General features: G+C 40.9%; 1 protein-coding gene and 1 pseudogene across 1 annotated transcript; one reads left to right on the top strand and one right to left on the bottom strand.

Annotated features, from left to right (window-relative positions):
- Positions 1–865: 865 nt before the first annotated feature.
- LOC133015044 (M1-specific T cell receptor beta chain-like) lies at positions 866–7,562 on the bottom strand. The gene is made up of 8 exons (XM_061082182.1): positions 7,508–7,562; positions 7,121–7,405; positions 5,683–5,745; positions 5,368–5,433; positions 1,632–1,973; positions 1,522–1,545; positions 1,284–1,390; positions 866–1,182 (listed from the first exon to the last, which is right to left on the bottom strand). The coding sequence occupies exons 1-8, from the start codon at positions 7,560–7,562 to the stop codon at positions 1,156–1,158; spliced, it is 969 nt and encodes a 322-aa protein (XP_060938165.1). The 3' UTR covers positions 866–1,155.
- Positions 7,563–10,921: 3,359 nt separating this feature from the next.
- On the top strand, positions 10,922–16,033 carry LOC133015797 (4-galactosyl-N-acetylglucosaminide 3-alpha-L-fucosyltransferase 9-like; annotated as a pseudogene).
- Positions 16,034–18,193: the final 2,160 nt, after the last annotated feature.

Raw genomic sequence — 18,193 nt, 5'->3', positions numbered from 1 at the left:
TCCGTCATTTCTCAGCACAGAGAACGATGTGCAGGCTGCTCTGTGACCACATCCTCTCTCCTGCTGTCGCTCTCCACTCCTCTGCTCAGTTTCCATCCCCGGTTTGTCTTCTCACCAACAGAAGCTCTGCTCTGCCTTTGTGCACAGAGGAGAGCAATGACTTCCTGTTGTTGTGTGGTTGACTCACACTCTTCACATTTTACTTTTCCTCACAGTTTATTCATGTAGAAAACTGCACTTCACTTTGTAAGATTGCACAGAGTCCAAAACGTCGATATGAGTAACATAAACCCTTAAGGTCAAATGATTTAACAACAAATAATAACAGCTTAGTCTTTATTCCTCCTGCAGCAGCTTTGGTTCTGACCCGACACTTTGCTGCTTGTCTTCCAAACTATTTTCCTGTTTCATACTCGACCTAAAGGCTCAACACCCCGAAATAAATCTTTTAAAAAGTCAATACTCAGTTTAATCATTGGAAAAACTTGATGTACCAGCTTGTGACGGTTTCCTGAGCTGAGATGGTTCAACATGTGTGGGTGAGAAAACGGGTGATTCTCAGAAAACAGGCTGGTTTGTGAGCTGCTAAAAATACCTCAGAATCAGTTGAGTGTGGGACAGCATATGGAAACAACAAAGGGGGGTGCATATCAGCAAGAGTTGTGACGGATGCTGTCATTTATCTAATAATGTCTTATTAATTAACAGTGTGTGAACGGTGCCTGATATGTAGATGAGTCCAGGTTTGATGTCTGTTTTAGACGCTGAGTGGAAACAGGCAAAAGACAAACTACCAAACACATCAAGTTGCACGGGACAGAGTTTTAAAGAAAAATGAATCAACAAATCTGTCAAGTTACCTTGAATTGCTTTTATTGAGAGGAAAATGAATCACACAAGCATCGCAACACAAACAAACACAGATAATTATAAAGCAGTGAAAACAAGTCTGCAGCAGATTATTCTGTTTTCAGGTTGGTTATAAATTTAACATCTTTAACAAGAACAAGCTGATTTATCGACTAAGTGCAGAATTTTAACATTTTATATTTACGTACGAGTACAAATGCACTGTGACTCAAAGCTTTATAGGATTATTTTGTTCTCAGATTTATTTACATAAAGCAACCGTTCATTTTCCTTCGCACTCAGGTCTCACTTCCTCTGCTTCTGAGTTGAACTCTGCAACGGACACAACGGAGGAATCAAAACCATATAAATGAAACAAGGTTTTTTATGAACTTGAAGAACAGTTGATCATTGTTCTTCTGTTTTAAACGAACCTGGAGTCTCCAAACCAAAAAGGCCACGAAGGCTCCGTAGACGCAGCTCTTGGCGATGAACACGCCGTAGGAGAGTTTGGCTTTCTGTGTGATCCTCAGATATTCTTCTGCAGAAAGGTTCCAACATTGAGATGAGTGACATGATTCAAAGAGGAAACATCCATTGTGTTGTGTCTGTGGAGATGGTTGATGTGAGCAGAAGTGAGGTGAACAATGAATAACTGAGTAATGTATTTACCTCTGGTCAGGACGTTGCCTGGAACTGGTAGAAAAAATAAGAAACGCATTAGACAAGAACAGAAGATAATTAATGTGTTTGTCCAGATCAGGTTTAGGACATGAACGAACCTGGTTCACCAGAGATTGATGATGGATAATTGACATATTCCGTCCCATTGAAGAATCTGATTACGCACTCAAATGTACTCTCGGGTTTGTACCAGTCTTCGGCAGAGACCCTCAGCTGGCTGGTGATTTTGTAGAAGTTGCCCTCCCGCAGGGCAGCTTCGTCCGTTACTACACCGCTGGTGACGTTGTGTCCGTCAACCTGCCAGAATACACTGACATGGTCCGGGTAGAAATCACTGGCCACACACACTAAGGTCTTCTGTCTTTCATTGTCCAGAGGGTTTCGACACTCTTTTGCTGATGGTCTGAGCACCTCCACATTTGGTGACTTGACGTCAAACTCTGGTGGAGACAAAGACAAAGACATAAAACGGTTCAATTAAAAATCAAATGTAGATCTACAACAAACAAAGGTGCAGCAGCAAAATCTAAATGACATGTGATGTCTTGATACAAGAATTTAGATCATGAACATTGAGGTTAAACACTGAGCATTAGAATCAAATACAGTCATCACAGGTCAGATAGCTCACACTGAGAGTAATGAAGATTTCATTCCTTCAGAGACGTGTTGGTTCGTTTTTTAATAAGCTTACCGAGAACTGTGAGTTTGGTTCCCTCTCCAAAGTACGCAGGATAACCTCCAGAGCACACTGCTGACTCGCATGTGAAAAACTGACAAGTTCCTACAGTACAGGAGCTGAACCAACTCCTACTTTACTGGATTTGTGAGTTTTTCACAAGCTGGTCCACAAACAGGACGAGTTTTGTGCCAAACTTATGCAATTTGTCACTTTAACATGCAAAAAAAGGCATCTTCTGAATATTTGTTGTATGTTAATTTCCCTTTTTAATTAAACAAAACAAATAATAGCACAGTCAAATTACACTTTTACAAATGATTTTGGAATTTAGTTCTTACCTAACACTGTCAGTTTAGTGCCGCTGCCAAAGTAAGCTGGGTAGTTGTTGTTCACACTGATACAAGGCTACAGAGAAACTGCTCAACCACTCTGCACTGAAAGCTGCAGACTTTTATCAGATAAACTTAAAAACTCTTCTGCAGACAAACATGTAGACATAAGACACTTTCCCACGACATAAGATTGGATGCTAACAATTTTTAACATTTTTGACTCGAGTCACATTTAAACCTGGTATAAATCAGTATTGGCAGATAAATGCTCCAGGTGATTTTAAAGGTATTAATTATTATTGTTTGAAATAATTTGAATTGTCTTACCTAAAACAGTGAGTTTAATTCCAGCTCCAAAGTACGCCTCAGACGTGGAACTCACAGTAACTCACAGGGCTGATAAGAACTCGCTGTGACACTAATATTCTGGGCAAAGAGCCAAATTTTTTTCTACTGTACTACTTATACTTGGACAAAACTTCATCCATAACTTTAACAAAAGAAGAGAGGAGTATTTTATTTTAATAACATTAAATAAAAGATCTTTAAGTACATTTTTTTTTTAATCTCAAGCCTTTTATTTATTTCTCACTTACAGTAAAAAAAAAAAGAAGAAGCTGTCAATGGTTTAACTTTTGCAGGATTTCTTACCTAGAACAGTGAGTTTAGTTCCAGATCCAAAGTAAGCCTCCGAGTACGAGCACAGAGACATTCAACTGCACAAAAACTCTCGTCTGTGTACCAGTGACACTTTGAAACTTGTTTTTCACTTTGACAAAACTCTGATAGTTTGGGAGAAGATTTATTTTTTACCATTCAAACGTGGACTTTGTGATTATATTATGATTATCTCTTCAAAATATCTAAACAAAAGTATACTTCAGCAGCGCGAAGTAGAAGTTGAAAAGGTTTTCTTACCTAAAACAGTTAACTTTGTGCCTCCGCCAAAATAAGCCTCTGAAGCACCAGTCACAGTGAATGTGATCAGTGCTGAAAACAAGCTTTACTTTGTACTTTTTTAAAATTAAACCCAACAGTTGCATCCTGTTTAGTTTCACGCTGTTTACATCACAAACCTCTCAGCTCCTGTTGGAACTTTTTAACTCACCTAGAACAGTGAGTTTGGTTCCATGTCCGAAATAAGCCTCGTACTGACACAGTGTTTAACCTCAAGAACCAAAAGCTCGGAGCCAAACTCTGAAGAACTCGACTGAGAATGAGTTTGTGGAAGAACTACTTAACCTTGAATTTAAAATATCTTTCCTTTTGCTTATTCTGAAGTCATAGACTGTACAATTTCTTACCTAGAACAGTTAATTTTGTTCCTCCTCCAAAGTGAGCTTCATATCCAGAGTCACAGTGAACTCTAGCAGTGCTCCAACTAGCACAAACACGCAGCTTTTACTTTGTTCAACCTGAAACTACGCTTGTCGCACCACAGTTTGTTTTTTACACGTTTTATGAGGCAGAAAAGAAAATGGCTCCAATCAATGGATCTGCTTCATTGGGTTTTAGTTTTTAAGAGCTGAATTCATGAGCATAAAGTTTTACTCACCAAGAACTGTCAGCTTCGTTCCCTGGCCGAAATAAGCTTCGTTGTTGACACAGCACTAAAGCTCGTCATCAAAAACCACTGAGCTGAACTCAAACTGTCCAGACCTTAGTACGTTAGGCTTCTTAATGCAGCATTTCAATGACAAAGTTATTATATTTGATCGATTTTAATAAACCTGACTCACCCAGAACCGTCAGTTTTGTCCCTTTTCCAAAGTACGCTTCGTTGGCATTGTCACAGTGTAAAAATACTGAGCATAGAACTCTTTCTCTATAAGATCCTTTGGGAGGTTTAACTAATACTTCTGTTTATACTTGGATTCCAAAGCAATGTGACATTTAGGAATATACAGTAATAAATTGAAATATTTACCTAAAACCGTCAGTTTGGTTCCTTGGCCAAAGTAAGCAGGATCAGAGTAGGTCACAGTGTTTCTCTGTTCACTTTTAACTTCACTTGCACACCAGCTTCTTTTGTTTTTAGGTTTGTTTTAGTAAAGTGATGTTGAGAAAGCTTAGACTTACCCAGAACAGTGAGTTTTGTTCCTTTTCCAAAGTACGCTTCGTTGTAGTTGTCACAGTGTAAAAATACTGAGCATGAAACTGTTGAGTCTTTCCCTCTATTAGTCTTTGGAAAGTTTTAACTAATACCTCGGTTAATACTTGGATTCCAAAGCAATGTGACATTTATGAATATGCAGTAATAAATGGAAATATTTACCTAAAACCGTCAGTTTGGTTCCTTGGCCAAAGTAAGCAGGGTATGTGTTGGTCACAGTGTTCTCTGTTCAGCTCAATATTTCAGATTTCCTGACAATACTTTTAACTCCACTTCCACACCAGCTTCTTTTGTTTTTAGGTTTGTTTTAGTGAAGTGATGTTGTGAAAGCTTAGACTTACCCAGAACAGTGAGTTTTGTTCCTTTTCCAAAGTATGCTTCGTTTACGTTGTCACAGTGTAAAAATACTGAGCATGAAACTCTTTCTCTATCAGAGTCTTTGGAAGGTTTTACTAATACTTCTGTTAATACTTGGATTCCAAAGCAATGTGACATTTATGAACATACAGTAATAAATGGAAATATTTACCTAAAACCGTCAGTTTGGTTCCCTGGCCAAAGTAAGCAGGGAGTGAGCTGGTCACAGTGTTCTCTGTTCAGCTCAATATTTCACATTTCATCATAAAACTTTCTCCTTCACTTCCACACAAGCGTTTGCGTTGTTAGGTTTGTTTTAGTGAAGTGATGTTGTGAAAGCTTAGACTTACCCAGAACAGTGAGTTTTGTTCCTTTTCCAAAGAACGCTTCCCTTCCAGTGTCACACTGACTGTCTCCTTCACCAAAACGTCACAAAACATCCCATAAACATAAAGTTAGGACACAGCCTAATAATCCAGAGAATGAAAAAAGGTTAAATCCTGTAGGATGAGCTTCTTCATTTCCAAGTCTGCTATGTTTTATATAACCAAAGGTAAACAATCCTCCCTTTGAATTAAATATATAAAAATGTAAGACTGTGATTCAACCAAATTCTTCATTGTTATCATCTTTCCAGTGCCAGTGTGACCTGACATCCAACACACCTTCAGAGTGTTGATGTTTTCTGCTCCATCGAGAGCCCCAGGTTACACACAGCCAGCTATACAATGGGTGTCAATGGGAGGAGGTTTTTGTACAGCGACTCTATGGGAATGTATCACCGTGGCCCCCTGTCCCCACGGTGATAAAACACTACACAAAAACCTGATGTCGTTTTTCTTCACTGTTTCCCACCCCCACCCAGCGACTCCATATCTCAGCCTCCATCTCCCTGAGAGAGCTGCGTCTATTTCTGTGTTGGCTAAGAAAAGACGTGATGACGGAGGGAAGGAAAAGAAACAGTGTTGTTTTTATTTTGGGGTCTTTTGTAGCTGCTTAGAGGAAGTGACATCACACATGGTCAGCCCCCTGAATCCACCCTTTTATCTAAGGACAAAAGAGACTCACATGTACTGAGTAGTTTGCATAAAACTAAAGGAATTACTAAAAATAAATTCAGTGTGCACCAATTGTCTACATTTAATATGTTATGGCAGCATAGGAGTGATAGAAAAGTGATTTACTAAAAGTGTAAATTTGTTCAAATCCACCTTAAAATTCAATGTTTTGTGGAAATCTGTTTCATAATTAAAGTATAAACCTTGAGACAAGCAAACAAATGGAAATGGGTGAAAACACAATACCTTCCAGAGGATAAATACACTGTGGAGTTGATGTCTTTGTACAATATTCACTTTATTTCCATCCCAGTCTCATATTGAAATATATTTAATGCTTTTAATAAAATCAGTTTTTGGACAAGCTTTGAAAATAGGTGATTTGTACTTTTAATCAAATACAACTGTGAAGCATTACAAGCATGAGTGAGCTATTTGACTTATTCTTCAGTTATGCTTTATTCCAACTACCGCTTTAATATATTTTTTATCATTTTAATGCCTCTCATTTATCCTGACTTTAAATCAGCAAATAGATGTTTTTTGAAAGTCAAGTCCCACGTGAAGCCTGTAGGGGTCAGTGTGTGATAACAACTGCCACCTTGGGGTTGGGACGACTGAGAGCCTAGTTCATGTTAAAGGTTTCCCCCTTGTTCACAGCTGCAGTATGTTATGGGTGTGATGTCCGATGTCCAGAATGAAGCATAAAGGAGGTCTGGCCTTTGAAGAAGTTGCCCCTGAACTGTGGGACAATCTGACTCTCCACACAAGGACTTCACCAAGTCCAGACTCTTCTAAAATTGCATGAAACCCCATTTTTACTTTGGCTTTTAAAACAGGGAGACTCTTTTATTTTATTTAAATGTGTTTATTCAATGTCTTATTGTTGTTTTGGCTGTTTCTCTATTTCAGCTGTAAGGCAACGTTTGTTGTTTTCAAACATGCTTCACAAAAAACTGACTTGACTGCACCCTTCTGGCAACAAACCACGAAGCACCCACAGCAGCATAGCATTTGTGACGTCTGCCTGGTCTTTGTGCATCACTGTGGCTGGCAACACAGTAGTATCTGCTGCTGTCGTTGAGAAATACTTCATCGTTTTGAAGAGAGAAGCGGTTCTTGTTTTGATCGGTGATCGACTGAAAGTGCCCCACAGAGAAATCTAACTCTGACAGGAGGAACTCTATAGGAGCTGCGTAGTGCTTTTGTCGATACCAGTACATGAAGATGGTTTGCAGGCTGAACCCTGGACCCGGGCTGCACTCCAGTATCACTGTGACTCCTGGTCGAGACACTTGATCTGCAGACTGCAGAACATTAACTGAGAGACCTGTGACACACAATGAATGATAGAAAACCGTCATTTCACTCATACAAGTACATTTGGTGGGAATTTGAGCCTTAAAGTGGTTCTTAACTTAGTAAAACCCACCTGAGTTTAAAAGAAGTGATAGATAAAGGACTGTGATGAGCATGTTGACGATCATCTGGCTTCCAGCTGAATGAAAGTCACACATCAGCTGCACCAAGCAAATAGAAAACACCAAGTCACATGATCCCATATGGTTGGAGGAGCAATGCTGTCACTCACTGTCCACCAAATTACAACTTAAAATATATGAGGCTCAGAATCACTTTGGAGAATTCAAATCCAATGCTCAAAAGATAAAACAAGATAATCCTCTTTACATCAAGCGTTCATTGGCCATTCATTTAATTTCTGTCATGGCTAAAGGCATCTGAAGCAGCTTTTACACCATCAAAAGACACAAATACTTCATGTTGAAAGTATTTATACGTCATCATGAGTGTCATCTGTATATTTTAGGTGGAGTGACACTGGGTTAAAGGAAAGCAAAGTAAAAATACTTTTATTAAAGGTTTATTTAGAAATTCACTAAAATAAATAGACCGTCAGGAGTGATGTTTCAATATGTTTATTAGGTTTTTTTTTCCAGGTACAAACAGACAAATACTAGGAGTAAGTAAGAAATTATGCCAAAATTAAAGGAAAAGAGAAAGAAATAAAAAACAAGTCAATGAAAAAAAAAAAAAATTAAATAAAGGCATAAAAACAGGACAAAAAGCAAACAAACAAAACTATAAAACAGGGTGTACAACTCAAGACAATGAAATGTATTGATGCATCACTAGTACACAAAATACATTTAAAAAAAAAGAAGAGGTGAGTGGCCTATTGTGAGTCTCATAGCTACTCTAAATCTCCATCAAATTGAGCAAGATGGTCTAAGAATGGCTGCCAGATCTTGTAGAATTGTTTAAGATTGTTTGTCAAACTGTATCGAGTCTTGTCCATATGTAATAGAGAAGTAAGCTCTGATAGCCACGTCTTGAAGAGTGGCACTGCTTCTGACTTCCACAGCATTAGAATCAGTCTCTCTGCAATTAACATTCCATACATGAGGGTGTGCTGTACTGGGATACTTCGAGGCAAAAGAGACAGGGAGAAGCCAAACAGTACCACCTCTGGCTCAGGCTTGAACACAAAGTTGTACATTTCAGAAAACCACTTAAATATTCCACACCAGAAGTCGTACAGCTTTGAACATGTCCAGAAAAGGTGGGTTAAGGATCCGTCAGCAGATTTACATGGATCACACAGAGGAGAGACAGTAGGATATATTCTATGTAGTTTGGTTTTTCGAATAATGGAGTCTATGCATAACCTTAAATTGGATTAAGTGATGTCTGGCATTAATAGAACAATATTGGATTCTGGTAAGACCCTCCTGCCAAACTATGTCATCGATCTGAAGACCCAGTTCCTCCGCCCAAGCCTTTTTCAAAGAATGGGTGGCATAGTTCACTTGTTCAGAGAATACCCTGCCAAAGGTTGAAATCAAGCATTTTGAATCCGGCGGGCCAAGCCAGAAACTATAAATTCTACTTTCGTCAGGGAGAGATTCAAATTTAGTCAGGCTTTGGCGGACATAGTTTCTAACCTGAAGGTATCTACAGAAGTTTGTTGGCGGAAGGGAAGACTTGTTTTTTAGTTTAGTAAATGAGGCAAATGTTTGTCAATGTACAAATCTTTTAAAACCACCATGCCTTTTTGTCTCGAACTATAAAAAGTTGCATCTAAGAGGGGAAATGCATGATTATGACACTGGAGCATAGATAGAGTTACCAGATATCGTGCAGCACTTCTTAATTTGCTGCCATATTTTCAAACAATTAATAAATATTCGATTATTCACTTTTTTGATGGGCAGCTCAGGTGTATGTTAGTTGTTATTGATCACCATTTCTTTAACATTGTCTCAACATGTCAGCTACATGTCTGTACATTTAAGTCATGAACGTTATATATTGATGCACATATGGTTCTAAGATGCAGTACAACTACAAACTGCATTTTAATTTTGTTTTCAATTATTAAGCAAGGAAAATCAACAGTTTTTGTTGTTTTTTACACAGATTTTTCTAGATTTGTTTGAGGTTTTTAAGGAGATAAATCTAGATTTGTTTGAGGTTTTTAAAAACCAACAGGGAAAACCAAATGTTAAAACTTCCTTCTGTCCACATGCACGCGCCCACACACGTAGGCGCGCGCGTAGGCCCCAGTGGGCCGTGGATTACTTTCTAGTCAGGATGGGGGTCCCTGGGACAAAACCAGTTGAAAACCCCTGAACTAAAGGGTTATTTTCACAATTGCAGCAAAAAGCAGAGAATATATTCTGGGTTAATCTGTACATTGTTTCACCTCTGAATGTTACCAGGCTGCATTTCAATATTGATTTTCTAGTCTTAACAACCACTCGATGTTTGTTACAGTGCAGTTAACATTCACAGAGGGATTCTACATGCAGCTCATTCACATGCTGCTGAAAAATTTGGCATGCGGCCTGAACGAGACAGGGACCGAACCACTGACCGTCCATTTAGTGGACGACACAATTAACCTCCTGAGCCACAGCTGTCTCAAATGTTAGAATATAATATAAAGAGTCAGTTATAAATCATAAATCTTATGAAGCCTTCCCCTGCTCGCTGACAGCACATAACCTGCAACACATGCATGCTTTGTTAACTTGGTGATGCTTTGTGTCTTTGTCCCCCCTGTAACTCACCAGCGGAACGAGGTAAGGAAGCTGGTCCCATTTACTTTGCTGCAGGTAGTGCGGAATGGGAGTCGCTATATCACGTTAACGCATCAGATTTGTCTCACGTGGTGATTTGTTTGTTTATTGTATTTTAACGTTTGTGTTTGGTTTTATGGATTAAAATATCGTGTGCTTGTAACTGTCATCCCAGTTTTATGGTGTCACTACGGCAAGGATGAAGTGAACAATAAAGAGCCGTGTAAACATCAGTAAAGAAACTCAGCCGTTACACCCCCATCTCCAATAGACCCTAACAGATTCTCTCTGATTCTCTCCCTCTGCTCATGTAAAGGAGGCATCGCTAAGAGGACCCGTGCATTCGAGATCGGACGCACCTCATTAGATCATTACTTTTCTGCGCAAGAGGCCTCTCCTAGCCGTGACCTGCAATTATTTTTCTATTTTCACAACGCAGATTGATCCCGCCGTCGACCCGATGTAGGAGCGGCTCTCTATGACCCCCACGACGCCTACTCTCGCTCGAATTTCAGCATTCAGTCAAATCCACCAGGTTTGTATTAAAATGTGCTCGAGGTCACACATTTCATTGATCCCATAGCAGTACTGTACTCTCTTCTTGCTATTGCAAGAAGAGGCGGATGCTGGATTAAATTGAGACATTTACAATCAACGTTCCAGTGGAATATACATTACATGAGGATGTGATTAGCTCCGGTGTTGCATCCTGTTGATCAGGACTTTTCTCTTCCTGTTTTTTGCCCTTTTCAGGACAGAGTATGCCATCTGCACTTTTTCACAGAATCCTACGACAGCTTCCGCCCGGCGCGGTCATACTGGGTTGCTAAGTCGCTCTGTTTTTAATGTATTTTAAACCGTCCACCAGCTGGCTGTCAGGTCCCGTCGAGTCAACAACATCCACGGACCATGTTAAGAGCCGCTTCTCCACCAAGAGCGATAAAACGTGACCACCATATTGATATGGCTCGGGCCCTTCGGACAGACCCACGACCTGAGCGTCTAAAGCTGTCCCTTCAACATCGAGGGCTGTTTCATCACAGCCGACAGAAACTTCTACAGCCTGTCAGATGGCGTCATCATCCATCACTGAGACATCCGCAGCGACCTCTCCAACCTGCCGCCGTTCCAGGGACCGTCCTTCCAGAAGTGGGTATGGATGAACCTGGAGTCGCCGTCGCACTCGTCCCAGCTGCCCGGGAACGAGAACATCTTCAATCTGACTCAATTACCGTCAGAATGCTGACATTGACGTGCCTTATGGGTCCATCGTAGCAGCGGAGGGCGAGGAGGACTTTGTCCCACCCAGCAAAAACAAGCTGATCTGCTGGATTGTGAGCAACTGGAACCCACTTGCGGGTGAAGTCCTACAATGAGCTGTACAAACACATCAAAGTTCATGCCTACGGACAAGCCTTCGGGAAATACATCACCGACCAGGACTACTCCCCCACCATGGCTAGCTGTAAGTTCTACCTATCTTTTGAGAACTCCATCCACAAGGACTACATCACAGAGAAACTGTACAACCCGCTCGTGACGGAGCGGCTCCGTCACTGATTGCCAGCGATATTCACAGCCACGCACACGCCGACAAACATTTTCACTCTTCCTGTTACAGTTCCTGGTTGATCACTATCTAACCATCATCTACTCTGTTTAGCGCTGGGCTGACGGAGGGTGCACAGTCGTCAGGTCCGCATCTGGCTTACACACACACACTTACCAACAGTAAGGGAAGCGGCGCATTCAGCTCGCCGTCAGCGTAAAGCTGGATGGGACAACCCGGACACAACTTCCTGTCCGGTTAAATAGCTTCCGGTTGTTTTTGTCTTAAGGTAATTAACAAGAGTTGTTGATACCGTTTTGTTTAGAAAAGTCATGTGATTTGTTTAAAGATGTTTTATTTTTAGGTGAAATGTAAAGAGGTCATTGTAAATTTGTAATGTTTGTTTCAAGCACTAGTTTTAAGAGAAATGTGTTTGAAATTGGCAATTAAGCCCGGTGGGAGGGGCTACAGGTTTAAAAGGGCAGCTCAAAGCCCTTGAGGGGAAGTCTGAAGTGAGTTACAGAGAAGGTAACATCAGAGCTCAGGAGAGCATGGGTTTTTCCTGTAGATTCGATTTGATTTAAAAGTATTTTCTTGTTTTTGAGTAATTCTTGTAAATGTCCACGAGAGCATCTTGGAGCCGGTTGAAATAAATTTGAAACACTATTTTTGTGACTATGCCTGTGTTTTCACACTCTTTTGAGGAGTTTGTAAGAGAGACCCCGCCACACCGCTCTCGATGGGAACAGTGCCGGTGGTTCTTGGCCCGCCCCGGACGAACTATGAGAACTTTATCCAGGGAGATGTCTGTTAGACATCTGCAAGAGCAAGCTCAACAACGTGTTGGATACTACAACAGAGACAACCATCAAGGAGCTCGGATTACCTCGCCAGACCGTGATTACACCAGACCAGACTGCAACTACAGCCCGATAAAGAGACGTCGGAAACGGTGTGCAAGGAAGCAGAAGAGGGGCAAGCGCGGAGGTATCCGAGCTAGGCTAGCGGCTAGCCCAACTCCAGAAGAAATACCATACATAATCATGGCTAACGTACGATCCTTGGACAATAAAATGGATCATATACGACTGCTGAGGTCAGCGAATCGGACAGTGAGTAACTGCTGTGTGCTTGTTGTCACTGAAACATGGCTTAATGACATCATCCCCGACTCCGCTGTACATCTTGAGCAGCTAACATGCTATCGAGGGTTTTACATACGTGATGCCAGGACGCTGTGGTAGTATGCAGACACTGGCGGAGTTCATGATCATAAAGTGCCGTCCTCTCTATCTGCCAAAGGAATTTACTGCGGTTTTGCTAATCGCGGTATATATCCCTCCAACCTCCAGCAGCAGTGACAGGAATACAACACTTTGTGAACTATATCAGGCAATCAGCGAACACACAGCAAACCCAGATGGATTTACTATCGTCGCTGGAGATTTTAATCATACTGATCTCAAAACTGTCCTATCAAAACTTCATGTCAATTTCCCAACAAGGGAGAAAAACACATTGGACTTGGTCTATACGTCACACAAAGGAGCATACAAGGTTCCCCCCTCCCACCTATCGGACTTTCTGATAGGGCTGCTCGATTATGGAAAGAATCATAAACACGATTATTTTGAACAAAAACGAAATCACGATTATTCAAACGATTATTAATATGTGCCCTTATTCTGAAGTCTATGCTTTATTTTTATTTTTAAATGACTAACCGGAAGTACCAGTCACTTCCGGTTCTGGTAAACACCGATTACGGCTGCGTGTCTTGTTTGCTGTTGTCTTCTCAAGGCGTGATGCAGCAGCAGAGGGATACGCGCCTCCCGCTCCGCTGCAGTGGTAGACCCATTTACAGGGGGAGAAGTAGGCCCAAATCACGTGTTCGTCCCATACGTTGCGGCAGAGCAAGGCCCAGAGGATGAAGGTAAACAGCAACTCGTCTGTGCTAAGTGCTACCTTTTTATTTATCTAGTTTCAGAGGAATATTATGATAATATATCATGACATCATGTTGTGAGCCCCTAAACAAGAGAGTAGTATACAGCTCTATACTTATATTTGCATCTTTTGCTTTTGCTACACAGCCAGAGTTAGCTGCTCCAGGATCTGCACTGTAGTTATACAATGCATTTCAGTACAGTTACTATTAATGTGAGTAACTGCAAGGTGCTAATTCTATGTACAACTTGTCAATCCCCCTGCAGCCCTAAGGGCAGCAATGCAGCGAAACCGCCAGCTGAAGGAAAGTCTCCAAAAACCAATTCCCGACGACTAAAGGTAAAGAGAGAGAGAGACTGTGTTCCTGCGCACGTCTGGATAAATTATTTTTACAATTTCCAGTCCAGTTCAGGAGCAGGTTTAACTGAAGATTGCGTCATAAAGAGTCTGTGTATAATAATATCATATATATTGTGCAGAATAACATCTAGCTAAATATTTTACTAAAGAAAAAAGGTAAACAACACATTTTGACTGGGCGATGATTAGCTTATGAATGTTTAACTGAAATAAAACTTTTTTATGCTTTTTCAGAGGAGGAGGAGGGAAAACAGTTAAAACAATTATAATGTTTTCAAGTTGCTTCAGTTCAGTGGACGAGCCGCTCTACCTCCTGAGCCACAGTCGTCATTCTATTTACATAAACATGTATTATATGTTTACCTTAAACTTTGGGGTGGGGAGTTATGTAAAAGAAAAGAAAAAACTAAAATTATTTGTATGTTCTTGTAGCTGCTCAATGAATAAAACAGTTTCCAAAGCAATAGCGGTCCACGTGTGCATTATCATAATAATGCTTTATTTTTATTTTTAAATGACTAACCGGAAGTACCAGTCACTTCCGGTTCCGGTAAACCACGATTACGGCTGCGTGTCTTCCGTGAAACCAGGATATCGGTGCCCGGTTATTCAAACCCTTAATGATGGCAACATTAAGACTCTCCATAAAAACACTTTGAAACTGAGAACTTTGAAATTTCCTCTCATAATTAAATGTCCCCATCTGCCCCCCCACAGCCCTACTTTCCGACCACATCACTGTTATGCTACTGCCAGCATATAGGCCCAGAGTGAAAGTGGGAAAACCGGTTCGGAAGGAGTTTTCAGTGTGGCCGGATGGATCAATGTGTGCTCATCAGGACTGTTTTGCGATAACAGACTGGGGCATGTTCAAGCAAGCAGCTACACACAACAACCATATAGACAATGAGGACCTTACAGACACTGTTTTCTCTTACATCCGCAAATGCACAGATGATGTGACCCACACAAAGAACATCATCACTTGGGCTAACAAGAAGCCATGGCTGACAGGAGCTGTCCATCGGCTGCTGAGGGCCAGAGACAAAGCCTTCAGAGCCGGGGATAGAATTGGCCTGAGAACAGCGAGAGCCAGCCTGTCCCGTGACATCACAAGAGCAAAACAAGACTACTCAAAAAAGATAACCAGTCACTTCAAGGACAGCAAAGACACGCGCAGCCTGTTGCAGGGCATCCAGACCATAACGGATTACAAACCTGCATCACAGACCTGTGACGACAACATCTCTCTGCTCAACAGCTTCTTTGCACGGTTCGAAGCAACAAATAACACAAGCCCACAGAAAACTCCTGCCCCCCCCCAAAGACCAGGCTCTGTGCCTGTCTGTCGAAAGTGTAAAGAGGGATCTCTCCACCATCAACCCCCGAAAAGCAACAGGCCCAGAAAACATTCCAGGCCGTGTACTGAGGGACGGCGCAGAGGAGCTTAAGGATATCTTCACGGATATCTTCAACACTTCTCTGAGTCAAGCTGCTGTTCCATCACATTTCAAGACCTCCATCATCATATCTGTGCCAAAGAAACCGGCTTCATCCTGCTTCAATGACTATCGCCCTGTGGCACTGGTGCTGTACGTGAATCTGTTTGTTTACTTAGAATTAGGAAATGTCTTGTTGTCTTATCCGTTGTGCCTCTGCACTTTGTTTCACCATGGGAGAGTGGGAAACGATATATCGATTTCTTTGTATGTCTGAACGTGTAAAGTAATTGCCAAATAAAGCTAATACTACTACTATACTTGGTGTTTTGAGAAGAAACCACGTGGATGACTTCCCCTCGCCCAAGGAGCTGGCGGACTACCTGCTGCTCCTGGACAAAAACAAAGAAATGTAGGTCAGGTCCTTTGAGTGGCGGCGGCACTTTAAAGTAAAGAAGGCCCATTTCTGGGCAGAGCCCACATGCCTGGCTTGTGATTACCTGCGCAGGCACAAGGAGGTCAAGGCATTCAATAACCTCAACAAGTGGTACTGGGGTGGATAGTGCTGTGAAGGGCTAGTTTGCTGTTGAAGGCAGTGCTTTAAGATTTATGTCATTTGGTTGACATGAAGGTTCATGTTGGCTGTTCTGTCGAGAGATCCTGACTGATTTTTCGCGGACCCCTGGTCATTGCAGGGGGTCCGCGAAATTCGCTCTGGTATTTCAACACAATTCCAGACTACTCTTGAATATCGTGAAAAATATCTAAAATAAGAAACAAAAGTCTAAAATGATATAAAGGTGATGAGGTGACTTCCCCATGCCCAGATATGGCACTGATAGGTCTCCCCTCTCTACACACACACACAGAAATACTACTTATCCACCACCCTCCCCCCAACACTAGCAGTAGGTGGGATTTGCTGCTGGTGATCATGAGATTAAACTTAAGTAGGCCTCAATTGTTCGTGTGATATTGTATGATTATCATTTGTGACATATTCTGCATTACTTTGTCACCTTCCCTCTTCAGTTGTAGCCCTAGTTTATGTTGATTGTTATTGATCACCGTTTCTTTAACATTCTCTCAGCATGTCAGCTACATGTCTGTACATTTAAGTCATGAACGTTATATATTGATGTACATATGGTTCTAAGATGCAGTACAACTACAAACAAACTGCATTTTAATTTTGTTTTAAAATTCTTAAGCACTGAAAATCTACCGTTTTTGTTGTTTTTTACACAGATTTGTTTGTGTTTAAAAACCAACATGGAAAACCAAATGTTAAAACTTCATTCTATCCACACGCACACACGTAGACATGCGCGCGTAGGCCCATCAGTGGGCCGCGGATTACTTTCTAGTCAGAATGGTGGTCCCTGGGACAAAACCAGATGAAAACCCCTGATATAGTGGACTAAGCTTCAATTAAATAACAATCCTAATGTCATTTATTTAATTCTTGATGCTTTCATGGCTTAATGTCACATGTCCAAGTAAAGTAGATTAAGTAACACTGCCTCTGTTTTAGTTTATGAGTTTAGAATTTATTCATTTATCCTCACAGAATATGAGCAATATATCTTACTCAGTTTTTATATATTTGACCTCTTTAAACTATTTTATTCTCATTTTTTGCCTCGTTTTCTAATTTTTTCAGTTATTGTCCCTGAACAGCACCTTGAATATAACTGTTTTATATCTGCTTTATAAATACTAATTACTTATTTAATAAACCTTATGATTATTTGTTATCTTTACAGTATAGACAATATATGTTATTTTTCACTTTATTCTCCAGTCTGATCCACTACCTCAGTGTCAGCGCTGATTGGATGAGAGCTTCATGACTGTTGGGCCTCGGTTCAACACGATTGGTCCAAGCAAACGTCCCACCCACTTGATCAACTGGCAACCCAGCAGCTGCTGCTCGAGCTAACATGCTAGCAGAAGACTAGCTAAACAGAGAAAGAGGCTGTAAACAGTGAGAATTACAGAAAAACAACACAACAGTTTGAAGGTGAAGTTATTAAAAGACTCCAGGACGGATGTGAGGAGGAATTTGGATGATTTCATCGAGCTAACAGCGGTTGAGAAGGCGTTGGCTCGTAGCACCTGTGATGCTAACATCAAACATGAAGCGGCCATTTTGTTTCTGGAACCATCTGCTGCTCGAGCTAACATGCTAGCAGAAGACTAGCTAAAGAGAAAGAGGCTGTAAACGGTGAGAATAACAGAAACACAACACAACAGTTTGAAGGTGAAGTTATTAAAGACTCCCGGACGGATGTGAGGAGGAATTTGGATGATTTCATTGAGCTAACAGCGGCTGAGAAGGCGGTGGCTCGTAGCCCCTGTGATGCTAACGTCAGATATGAAGCAGCCATTTTGTTTCCGGAACAATCTATTGCTCTTCTGGACTTTAGTGGGTAAGCTAAGATTAGCCTCTCTGCTAGCGGTCCACCATTAATACTTATTTATAACAATATATTTTATCTATTCAGCAACGTTCATACTTAAAATGCTCAAAGTGCTTTACTATAAAATAAGACATAAAATAAGATGGATCAGTAAAAACAGGCACTTTAACAGGAGGTAGGATAAAAGCATAAAACTAGCAAAAGATATAAAAAGTCAATGGTATTTGAAATCAGGATAAAATTAATTAAAAGTAAAAATTATAGAAAAAGCTCTCAAGTTGTTTATATTGCCACAACAAC

Source organism: Limanda limanda, chromosome 12, assembly GCF_963576545.1.
Source record: "Limanda limanda chromosome 12, fLimLim1.1, whole genome shotgun sequence".
Lineage (NCBI taxonomy): Eukaryota > Metazoa > Chordata > Actinopteri > Pleuronectiformes > Pleuronectidae > Limanda > Limanda limanda.
This window is presented reverse-complemented; position numbering and strand designations above follow the sequence as displayed.

Coding starts and splice junctions, on each gene's coding strand:
- LOC133015044 (XM_061082182.1), bottom strand. CDS start 7,562: ATGATCGTCAACATGCTCATCACAGTCCTTTATCTATCACTTCTTTTA. Junction 5,434..5,682: donor AAAACATCAACACTCTGAAG/GTGTGTTGGATG, acceptor GTTTTGGTGAAG/GAGACAGTCAGTGTGACACT. Junction 1,391..1,521: donor AGGCAACGTCCTGACCAGAG/GTAAATACATTA, acceptor ACCTTTCTGCAG/AAGAATATCTGAGGATCACA.